Genomic DNA, 12,455 nt, shown 5'->3' with positions numbered 1-12,455 from the left:
GAGGATAGGGTTCATTACAGAGTGTAGTTACGCCCTTATATCAGATAAGCGACGGATTATAATCATAGTCCCGATTCATGCAGAGAGAGTTCTCTTTCGTGCTTGACGAATAAATTGTTTGATTCAATAAGTGCCCAACTCGAAAAAGTGGAATGCCGTTTTACTACAGAAAATTAATTTTAGGGGAAGATGCATACTTCGTTGTTTCTCCCTATTTGTTCCATTGAGAATATACGCAAAGATTCTGTTTATTTCCAAATGGGCCGATTCTTGAAATTATAGTATAATCGCAACCATTCTAGCACTCGAATGATTAATATACTGTCGGTAATGAACAAAGGCATGAGGATATTCAACTTCTGCGTCAATTTTATTAATAGACTCGAAACTTCAACCCGTTACAACATTGGGTTTCAATGAAATTGAGTAATCAGCTAGAGATTTTAAGTGACTCGTGAGATTGGTGTCTGACAGGGTCGTTGACCGAGGTTTACTGTGTTTACATGCCTTGTTTGCTCGTCTATGTTTGTTAACGTGTGCCGTACCAAGTTGCAACCTAATACCTTAAATCGCGGGCCAATTGAATGCCCTGTGCTGATTTTTATTTCGGAATGGACATTTCAGCTCAAGCGTTGTAAATGCCAATACATATATAATGTAATGATCACCACACGACTGACTATTAATTCAAGCACATACCTGAAAAAAAACCTTTTGAATCAATGACAAGAGATGATGTCGAGAGGTCGTATGAGTCATGGCGTCGCATGGTGGATCAAATAAATGGGAGAAGTCGTACAAAATTTGGAAACTTTAGAAGCTCATAAATCTATTATCGCAAAACTTACTGTTCTTAAAAATGGTCCCATTATTTTTTTTCGTGAAATTTACCTGGGAAAGTACCCCTCAAACTTTAAAATGTCATGAAATAAACATCTATACTTGCAGTTTTTGTTAAAAATTTCATGTCCGACCTCTCTCCTTAATTCGATCCACTGTGCGTCGGTGACTCTAAATATTAGTCATGAGCTTCGGGCGATGATCTGCAAGTATAATGGAGCCCTAATATTGTACGTGGGTGAGATTTGCAATTTCAGCATGTCACTTTACATGATATTTTGCGAGTGTCATGAGAGTCATATCAGTTGACGGCAGAATCTAGTCACTAATGACAAGTTCACCAGGGGCTTTCTGAGAACTTGGCTTTTCTTTAGCAAATGTGCATTACCAACCAACCAACCCTTCTTTTACCTAACCAAATACTGACCTGAACCTAACTTGGGGGAGGTATCAAAGGGGCACCCTATCAAGGGAGCTCGGGGGCACTAAAAGACACCTCCAAAAGGGATCTATGGGAATTCCCTAGCCCAAAGAAGTGACTCGGGGTGGGGGGGGAGGGCGGGTCCCTATCTTCAAACGGAGACCCGAAGGCCCCGTTGGGAACATTTTGAACGATTGAGTCGTCTCAAGAGCAATATTGAGCTGTTCTCATCACGGATTAGGTCGAACTAAAATTTCAAGGATGAAAAATATGTCATACCTTTATCCAGCAAAACCTCTCAAATTTCCTGGGAAGGGCCAATTGAGTAGATTTCTGGTGAGGGGGGGGGGCAGGCCCCACAGCCTCATCTTAAATGACTATCTTTGAAAAAATAAAGCAGACGTAAAACTTTTGAAATTACACAGTTATTAGGTTGAAGGCTTTCTAGAGGTTAGCTATGTGGATTTCCTGATTCCAATGTTCCCGTTGTTGTTTCTTCATCGATTTTTTTTAACGATCCAAACCAGGGCCGTATTTACCTACTTGCCGCCCATGGGCCGCCTGTATTGTGTCGCCCCCTTCTCAGTCGTTTTGAGACATCAATAAAAAAGCATCAAGTGAACGTGCCGAAGGGAAAGGGGTGCATAAGACGCGTTTACTCGTGTTGGACATATTTTTTGCAAAAGCCCCATCAACACTACTAGCAAAAATTCACGGCTTTTTGCGCAAAAATTAAGTTCCGTAAACCTATCTCTATGTGGACAATGCCTTGCATTTATAAGAAATGAACGAAAACATTGGGAAAGAACATTAATAATAATTTCAACTTCCGCTTCCGCGCCGCGCTGACTGCACTGTGTTTAGCGCAATGCGTGAAGTATTCATGCAATCTTGTAGGCGCTATGCGTTTTACGCCAATCGCTGCTGACCGCACTGTTTTCGACGCAATGCGTGAAGTATTCACGCAGTTTTGTAGGCGCTACTACGTATGTGTTACATGCCGACCGCCACGCCGAGAGCTTCTTTTACATCGAGTCCTCGTCATCATTGTTCTCTGGGCCACGCTGCAGTCTCTTGTGTCACCGAAAGACGACAAAATAGGAATTACTACACTCTCAGGAAATAAGATATTCTGTTGCCTTACCTCGTTTGTAGTTTTTTTTTCTGAATCCGATTTTTTTTATACCTGCACTTAAAAAAATTGCAAAATTTGCTGCCCCCTAAATTTGCCGCCATGGGCCGCGGCCCATGTGGCCACACCCTAAATCTGGCCCTGATCCAAACTTTAACATTGAACCACTGTTTCAGTTTTAAGCCTATTTCCTAGCAGAAATAGCATTCAGAGTTTAGTATTTATGGGAATGAATTCGTAGACGTTTGAGAAGCACTCTTAAAGGTGAATAATATATCATAATGCTGGGAAGAAATCTTACGAGCATCCCATTTGGATCTCCGCGCGCACACATCCAAACGAAGTTTGCTTCCGAGACGTGTGCAATTTATCCTCTTGTTGTCTATGGTGGCGTTTTGAGAGGCAGGCGAACACACCTCACGTCAAAACAGATTTCTCCCGCTCAAATCTCGTGGTTGCGCTCATGCTATTTGCTCTATGTGATCTATTTGCTCTATTCATTTCGGTTGGAAGAAACTGCTGCGGGTTTAGCACTCACGAATGCAGTCAACGACTCACAGATCTTCTATTTCAAGTTATGAGCAGACGATGGGACTTCAGTGCCATGCCCATCCGTCCAAAAAATCTTCGCCAGATCCAGAAACTACAATTTTTTCTCTTTTAATCTTAATCTCTCAAAGACCAGTACGTCAATGTAGCCTACACTGAAACAAACACTCCGGCCGTGGAAGCCGTACTTACGGGCTATATAGAGATACCGTCCGTGTTCCGGGCTCAGAGGCCGAAAGTTCCGAGCGTAGCACCCGGAGCAGTCGAAGTGCTCCGGGTGTTACGCCCGGAACTTTCGGCCTCTGAGCCCGGAACACGGACGGTATCTCTATATAGCCCGTAAGTACGGCTTCCTCGGCCGGAGTGTTTTTTTCAGTGTAGTAAAAATGGAAAAGGGGCTGGGATTACATATTTTTAATTTCGTCTTTTGAATCTTCAGTTCTTCATGCCGCAGATGTCGCAGAAATGAATATTAAGGGGAAAAGTAGTTTTCAATCATTTTTTCCCCGTTTTGCATGATCTCTCCTTATTAATTCCAACTATAGAGAATTAAAAATACAAAACCTTGTCTGTTTAAACGTATTTTTAAACACCTTGGCAGTTTTGGAAGGATCATGGTTAATGACATGGGTTAAGAAGCTCGTCCTTGCTGTTGATCATTGATCATTAGAGCGAGACTAAAACGCGTACTAAACATTCTCTAAACGTATAATTGTTTTTTAAATGTTGTTACTGCAGTTGGAAAAAATTGAGGAAAAATCCACCGAGAGGGAAAAGGATATTGCAAGGTGCGTGCGTCAACAGCTCGCTTGTAAAATCTGCAGTAATATGACATTTAAAATTAGAGATGCTTAATGAGAACTGAAGAACAAAAGTCAGAGTTATTTCATCCCACCATTTAATATGCTTAAGTATGACCAATACTGAATTGGCCATCATCATAACGAAACAGAGGGACACGGATTATTCGCAGAAAAGAGAAGTAATTTTGTTTAATGTACACCATGGAATTCGAAGTCTCGTAAGCGCTTGCAAATTGAGAACAACGAGAGCTCTCATCATTGAAGTTGTTGAATGGGATATCAGATGGGCAGAAAATTTGTTTAGAATTTGTACTTTTCACAAGTGTGCACCCAAAGAGAATTAAATTATTTCGACATTGAAAGCTGCGGACAATGAGCTCTGCTGCGCATTAACAGCCCCTCTGATTTGTTAGTGTATTGCAGAGACAGGATCCTTTTTTTCACATGATCCTTGGTGACTATGTAAACTCATTGAAATCGGGGCTTATTTCACAATGAACATAGCATTCTTTTGATCGGTACTTCACATTCTACTAATGCTTGTCGTGAGCTGATGCCCATTAGCGAGTTCGCAGATTGATACAACAGATTTTAACTATGAAGATTTGCCTTTCGACTGTTTCAGATACGCCAACGGTCAATCGAAAACCGTTTGTTTTGTGCAGTGGCCTGATGGACGATTTCCATCTTCCGAGACTGAATATGTGTGAGTATACCTACATAATTCGTCACTCTTCTGACGTATATATGTTTCTACTTAAGCCCTGGATAGTATTGAGTTATACGAAGAGCAGAGCTCACATGGAAATTGAGGTATACGCCCTCCTGACCTCAGAGGGACGTCAATATTAGTAACATTTGTAAACTATAGGGCTTTAATGTAGAACTTTAATGTCAATGAACTTATGGAGTTCATTCACAATCACGTTTGAAGAAATTTAGAGTGATCGATGCGCTTAATCGAAAATGGGTGAATTAATTCGAAAAAATAGCTGTCCGAAATTCCTTTGTGGTAATCTGTCCCCCCCCCCCCATGAGGAACCGTAATTTTAACTGTAACTTTAGTACCATTGTACCTGTATTTTTGTTTCAGATATAATATTATATTTTTGGGTGTAACTTACCTAATACCTGTGCTACTGATGGGTGTTTGCTATTTTCTGATGGGCCGAGAGCTGTGGGGAAGTAGATCGATAGGAGAGCAAACTTCTAGACAGTTAGATGCTATCAAATCTAAGCGGAAAGTAAGTATTTTTTTAGTTAAATTTATTTCACTTATGGTAAAATTGCAACAAAATTATACATGGGCTTCGTATAGAGCGATAAAATACATTAATATACACTCACTAGTCTCCCTCTCTTCCTTTAATCCGTACTTTACAAAGGATTTGCCGCGAAGGACCAAAAAAATCACTGCTATATCGTTCTCACCCGACTGCAAGTTTTGCCTTTGATTTCATACATCATTCTTCCATGGAATAAAGTGAATCTGAACTGAATGAACTGCGAGGTATTAGCTATCTTATGAATGGAACATCCTAGTGAGCCGGGAGACTAGGGGCTTTAAAGGTAACGCTTTGAACGTTTCACGCTCTGAAAAGCTTGCGTGGCGCGGACTTCCTGGTTCACTGATCTTTATAAAAGAAAAGAGGAGAGGCTTCTTTCAGTCGTGATAGGTGATACCTCGTATGACACATTCGCAAATAGAAGGAAATTTTGCCTGAGCTAAGAGATCTTTCGATAAAGTGGTGTTTGATCGAGGGATAAAGATTTCTTTATTATTTTATTATTTTTTTTTAAAATCATCTTTCCATTGGACAAGAATCCAATGACCTGGGGATAAGAGTTTTTGTCCTGCAAAAAAAGCTAATATTCAGAGAATATCTCTTGATACATTGTGAGAAAGGGAAGGCACTTAAGCTCTTCAAATATGAGAAAAGGCACGCACAATCTTAGCCATGTACCTATCGGCGCTTTTCATGCAGGTTTTGAATTTCCATTCTTCAATTAATGACGCCTTCAGTGGAAAGTACTTTAATGCATGAGGTCAAACCCCATATTCAAACATATTATTTAGTACTGTTTCAATTGAGTATATCAGTTTCACTGATGAAGCGCATCGAGCGAGAAAAAAATTCGATAGCCTAACAGGAAGACCAGTAATAAGTTTCAGTGAGATTTAAGACATTTTAATCACGCAATGAATCCTGTAGTCTCTTATTCATCGATCAAAATACGAAAAGACAGAGAGTAATCATGGCTGCAGTTTTTAGGCTCTTCGTTGATCAGCGGCTCAATGTCAGGTTATTGATGACTGTATTCTGCTCGTATTCTGATCGGATAATGAGAGTCTCTGACAGTGTTGCCATGTTCCGGATAAAATCCCAAATTTTCGTTTGTTCGTATGGAAAAAATGAATATAGTTCCACACACAAAAAAAAGAAACTTGACGAGTTCATATCTCAGCGGTGAACTGTCGCTCATTGATGCGTACGTTGTCCACTGGGTACTCTTGTTATTGCGCAATCTCATTTGTTTTCTTGTTTTTCTTTTGTAAAAATATTTCGTTAACCAAGTCTAAAAATTTAGTTTTTCTTTCTTTTCTTTTATCCTGCTTCTTCTGTATACCGTGTTGGAGTTGGATTTTATGGATTGTAATATTCGCTCGGATTCTTTATTAGTCAACGTCAGCTTCTTTAAACATTATAAAACACGAAAACGGAAAGCAATCTTAATTTAAATTTTGAAACGCCTGTGCTTGTGTTCGCACGAATAAATGATGCCATACTAAGAATGAGAAGGAGCGGAATCACCTTGACAGTCAACACACAATTGGACGTATTTCTGCCAACCGGAACTATGTGCATTATGACGTGAGCTCTGTTATGAATATATTCTTATGGGTCTCAGGGCTCATGTCTCAACGCACATAGTTCCGTCTGGCGGAAATACGTCCAATTTTGAAGTCAAATTCATTAAAAAATGGAAATTTTCTAATTGATTTGCAATTCATTTAAATGTACAGTATTCTTCGATTATAGGATACTTCACAACGATACTGCGGTATATAAATAAGAACATAAAACTATGCATTAATAATCTCAATATAAACGTTGTTGGGAAATCGCGTCAGCGCTGTTTTCTTAATGCCGGAATTAGTCCAATGAAATTAAATTGAGGATGATGCAACTTTCGATTCGAGATAAAAGTTCCCGAACAGGATAAAGTTCTTGCTATTATTTTAAGACTTCTTGCTTCTCGAGAGCGTAACCATTTATGGCGCCATTTATTATCATCATTTTTATCTTTCCAGAAAAATGAGTCGTAAAAAAGAAGCCCTGATACTTAAAGTTGAGTGATTTTCCTCAGGGATTGTTTATTCAATTACAAAGTAATCTTCTGAGATTTACCTGCGTGTCTAAGCCAAAATTTACGACATCGGAATACTCAAATAAGTTTTTGTTTTATATAGCTTCTATCATTTTTTAGACCGGAGGCAGAGATGGATGCGATGTGAGATTTGTATTTTAAACACAACAATTTACACTGGATAGTATCATTTCACTGTCTTGATTCGCATTGGTGACGACGCGGCATAAAAAAATTACAGAAATCGAGGACTTTTTCGGTAAGAGGGCGTATATAGCTTGCAATGCTGCTGAGATTGTGCAATTTTCATAGCCTTTGCGGCAGATGAAATTCATTCAGAGTCAACTTACTGCCTTACAATAGTAAGGAAAAACTCAGAGCAGGTTCAGGGAAAATTTCATTGCAGAACTGTCGGACAAGTTCCTTAAAACTGGAGAACGTTGCACTAAAATATTTGCAGCAATGGAAGTCTCATACGTTCTTTTACCGAATAATGCCTCAATTAATTACTCAAGTCTTGATGCCCTGTGTTTTTAGATTCTGAGAGGCAAATCTTTTTTGTTCCTTGACTTACGAGGAAATCGTTTCCTGATTAGTATTTCTCCTACCCTTTCTAGAAGAAGATAGATTCTTTTTTTTTTCTTTTTTTTTTTTTTTTTTTTTTTTTTTTTTGCTTGTTGGGGAGCAGATTATTGCATGTAAACACTACTGTTCTCAACCCTGAATGCACCTTCGAAAAAATGAGATTTTTTTTTGTCGAAGAAGCTCAGGTAAAACTTTGCCGTATGCATTTTCTTTCATTTTACACAGCAGTTGCACTAGAGCACACAAATTAGAAATGCAAAGTTCTTCTTGCGCGTTTCATTGTATAAACCACTTTACAATTGAATGTAAATACAAGTTCAACGCTTTTTTACCTCAAATTAATTGGCATGATCCGACGTGGGCTCACGGTAGAATGTTGTGATTGTAAGGATGAGAATCAAAAATTTTCATAAAATAAAATGCCACATAAAAAGGCTTATCTACGTGGAGCTCCTATCGGAGTTGAGCCTTTTTCCTTAAACATAACACTGTATTTCTTATACAGTAATTAGAATATTTACAATATGATTAAAACTAGACTTAAGACTAACTGAGAGACTTATTTCTAGTGTTATTAAGATGAGGTATCCCCAAGATAGGGGTATGGAGGAGGGTAATATACAGTGGGGCACTATATACACATTGTGAGTTATTATGTAAGAGTTAAATATGTTGTAAAGACAAAATGTCTTTTTATTATTTACCTTAAATTTACCTATACCTAATTTAAGACACATATTTTAAGGCTTACTGTTTAATTTTCAGACTGCAAATTTACATTTACATATGGACACCTGAAGCGCAAAGTTGTTGAACCACTAAAATTGAGGAAAAGTAAGAGTAGAAAATTGGTTGTCTTTTATTTGCAGTGGTTAAATAATAGCTAAGATAAAACTGAAATGTGAATTTTAAACAGAGGTGGTGTAAAGAGCCTAGAAATATAAAAGAAATGTGTCTTAGGAAGATTGACATAGAACAATGAATTAATACAGGGTGTTAGGCAAGGGTAAGAGGAGAGTCAGACAATTTAGTTTTTGTTTTAAATGGTCCACGGCCCTACCACACGCAGTGCTAACGCGAATACTTAACCCACTAAGTAGCCCTTTCTAGGTGCAGCAAACCCCACGCCTAGCCATCACAACGCCACACCCACTCATACGCGGCTTATTGAGAATTTATAGGTTCAATGTACACATTGAACAGATAAGTTCCATGTAAACACCGTGCATCGTGGGTGCTGCGTTGTGACGAATGTCAAGGCTCCCTTACTAGGTCAAATCACGCGTCATCACTACCGGCTATAGAATAAGAGATTAGTATTATTGGGCCTGGACCGAAACAGAGGTGATTCATTCACTCATTAGTTTAATTACCTCGCTCGAGACGCAATCAAACGGATGTTTCCGATTGAGTCGCCTCGGTCCGGCTTTATATTTATAAAGTAAATTAGCAGCTTTATCGTTGGGGTGATTGCTCAGCCTGGCAGCGTACCTCAACGAATATTGTTTGATAGTTTCCTTAACAGTAGGAACTCCCAGGAGGTGACGTACCATTTTGTTGGGAATATAATCGTCCCATCTCACTCCTGAGAGACCTCTGAGGATTACGTTAGTCAGCAGTTTGAATTTCATTAATATTGGATTTTTTTGCGCATCCCCATAGAGGACAAGCATATGTCCATATGGGTTTGAGCACGACTTTATATATTAACAATTTGTTGTATGTTGAGAGTCCGCTCCCAGGTCTGAGCAGCCACCACAATTTTTTATATTTATTAAGAATCTGCAACTTTTTAGCCATGATGTGCCGTCTAGTAGGTCAAATGCCTGTCCAACAACACACCAAGGTAGTTAGCAGTCTTTTTTTGAGGAATAGTCTCGCCATCTAGCCTCACTTCCGTGACAGGGTCTTTATTGAGTGAGAAAACTGTATGTTGTGATTTCCCACTATTTAATGTGATTTTCCATTTTGAGCAGAATTTTGCTGTTTTATTTAGGCTGGATTGAAGATATTTGTTGGCTTCTCGGGGTGTTGAGCCGAAAGTTCCGAGAGCTGTATCATCGGCAAATTTACCTTTTTTAGTTCTTCTTATTTAGGGAAATCTGCAAGATATATTAGAAAAAAGTAGGGGGACCAAGTACTGAACCTTGAGGGACAGAAGCTAATATTGGGGTAAAATCAGAGAACCGCGTCTTCATATCTTACCCGAAATGACCTGTCAGAGAGATAATTTCTCAGAATCTCGTAGTGATTATAGGGAAGACTCCGATATATCTTAAGAGCCAGCCCCTCAATCCAGACTTTATCAAAGGCTGCTTGTATATCGAGAGAAGGCTGCCGCACACACCAGTCCGCCTTCCATAGTTTTATTGATAAAATTGATGAATCTATGAATTTGCTCCACTGTTGAGTGCTTCCTACGGAAGCCAAACTGGTGCGGCGGGATTATCTCATTTCATCTACGATTGGGAGCAGGCGCTTAAGATACAATCGTTCAAACACCTTTCCTATAATCGCCAAGAGTGAGATTGGTCTATAAGATGAAGCCAGATGGCGAGGCTTATTTTTTTTATGAGTGACATCACTAAGCTGCTCTTCCGCCGTGTGCATTTTCATTGGCGTGATTCAGCATTCAAGTTGCAATCCAAGCCACTGGGGAAATTCAAAAGAATATTCTCGGCAACCCTGCCATCAGATAATTTTGTCTCTCCTCTTTTCTCAGAGTTGATTTAGGTCAAATACATGCCTACGAGGATCGGTTTATTTTTGCGTGAGAATTTACGAGAAAAATCCTTATTGAAAATGTTTAAAAGCGCGTAAATATGAGCCCTCTTATCCTTAATCCGTAGGGTTAAAGTGAATTATCTTGCTCAAAGCGTGTATATCTCTCTCTCTACCGATATGCCAGCAGGGTGAAAAAACGAGGAAATGAATGAGGGAACGGTACTGCATCATTGATTCCTCTCATTATGGCTCAGGCATTCCTCAACCTTTAAGGAAGCTTTAAACTTTTAATTTAATCTCATTTCTTATGGAAGTTGTCAATTCTGTCGGAGTAGCGGCAACTTTCTTTCACTGGTTTTAATCGAAAGACTCACCATTTCACTGTAAATTGGCAACACTGCTAATCACTTTTCAGCCCTCATGCCATTGCTTTGGCCGTCGTTCATTCATGACGATGGATGTGTTTTTCTGCTAAATATATTAATTTTCTGTATTCTTTCATAAATGCATCGAAGAACTTTGACTTTTTGACGAGTTTATCTAGAGATTGCACTGAGCAATGAACTCCAATTGAGTCAATCAGCGCTGCATTTTCATTCTCTGAACAATGTCAAAGGTGATCATCGAATAATCCGTTCATCCCGATGTGATTAAACAGAAGTCGTCAATCTTTGTAATTATAAAATCCAGTCGTAAATTTTGATAAAGGCAAGTCAAAGTTAGTTGACATCTAGCCACAGACACTATTATCTACCTCCAGTTGATGCAGTATAATTCCTCCCATACTTTACTGTTCGACGGAAAACTGGCAATCATATTGTTGCTTCAAATTGACTTCATTTTGCAATTTATACAGCTCAATTTAGAAAGAATATATTGGCCACTAGTTTCCTAATGCAGATAGGCGTCTCTATGATATTTTGATGACGAAATTACGGATTCACTTTCTTTCAGAAAAATTGAGCCTAAAATCGATTTATCAAAGATTTTAACATTTAAAAAAGAAGCGGTCAAACCATCCATTAAATCTATAGGTCTCACAATTCCACGTCAAGAGTAAGGAATCGATTTCATACGACGTATTAAGTTCTGATCAGGAAATCGATAGTAGCGAATCGTTTTCGAATGTAATTTTCCGATCAATAGCATTGCTTCAATGGGAATCTATCGATCAAGTTTCGAGAACAATTACACAATCAATCCGCAGCCATGCGTTCTATACTGCTATGCTGAGGGAAAACGCCGTATGAGCCTTCAGGCGCTGTCAAATTTCCCTTGAAAGAGCACAAATTTCTTGCAAAGTTCATGAATATTCTTCTTCCAATTTTATTTTAAATTTTGTTCGCAATTTTGCCCTAAGATCCTGAAATTTCCAATGAAAAATATGAGTAACTTTCATCACAAATAGACATTCACTGGAAGAAGAAAACACATTGGATCTAAAGTCCAGACTCTTAAAAACATCGACAAGAAAAAATACTCTTGATTCATTCAGATTTAAGCTCAAATCAAGAACCAAGCCTCTTAATTTGAGCGGATTTCCTCTTGATTTAAGCTTAAATCTGATTGAATCAAGAGTATTTTTTCTTGTCAATGTTTTCAAGAGTCTGGACTCTAGATTCAGTGTGTTTTTTTCCAGTGTTTTATCGGAGGAAACTTGGCAACATTCGAATGTTCAAACGGCGTTTTTCCGTCGAACGGCAGTATACTCGTAGCGTCTAAAAATATTTTGTGGCATCTGATTTGCAGGTGATACGAATGTTCATCGTAGTTGTGACAATATTCGCCGTCTGCTGGCTTCCTTATCACGCCTACTACATAATAATATTTCATAGGAGGGAGCTGTCTCGCTCAGCCTACGTCCATCACTTGTACCTGTTGTTTTACTGGCTGGCAATGAGTAATGCCATGGTGAATCCGCTCATATACTACTGGATGAATCGCAAGTGAGTATGGCCCACTTATTTTTTTTCGTATTTTTTTAATATTATATAACTAATTAACAAGTCGCTCTTATAACGCCTCTGTGCGC

At 38.9% G+C, this 12,455-nt stretch overlaps 1 protein-coding gene across 2 annotated transcripts in view; it reads left to right on the top strand.

The window, feature by feature from the left end:
- LOC109037524 (tachykinin-like peptides receptor 86C) overlaps positions 1 to 12,455 on the top strand; it is a 178,994-nt gene that overhangs the window by 154,095 nt on the left and 12,444 nt on the right. For both annotated transcript variants that reach the window (XM_072300502.1, XM_072300503.1), the window contains exons 5-7: positions 4,371 to 4,451; positions 4,839 to 4,989; positions 12,173 to 12,369. In XM_072300502.1, the coding sequence (XP_072156603.1) occupies positions 4,371 to 4,451; positions 4,839 to 4,989; positions 12,173 to 12,369 (429 nt within the window). The remainder of the gene's footprint in view (positions 1 to 4,370; positions 4,452 to 4,838; positions 4,990 to 12,172; positions 12,370 to 12,455) is intronic.

Source organism: Bemisia tabaci, chromosome 5 (assembly GCF_918797505.1).
Source record: "Bemisia tabaci chromosome 5, PGI_BMITA_v3".
Lineage (NCBI taxonomy): Eukaryota > Metazoa > Arthropoda > Insecta > Hemiptera > Aleyrodidae > Bemisia > Bemisia tabaci.
The sequence above is the reverse complement of the archived record's forward strand: the minus strand, read 5'-3'. Positions and strand labels throughout refer to the sequence as shown.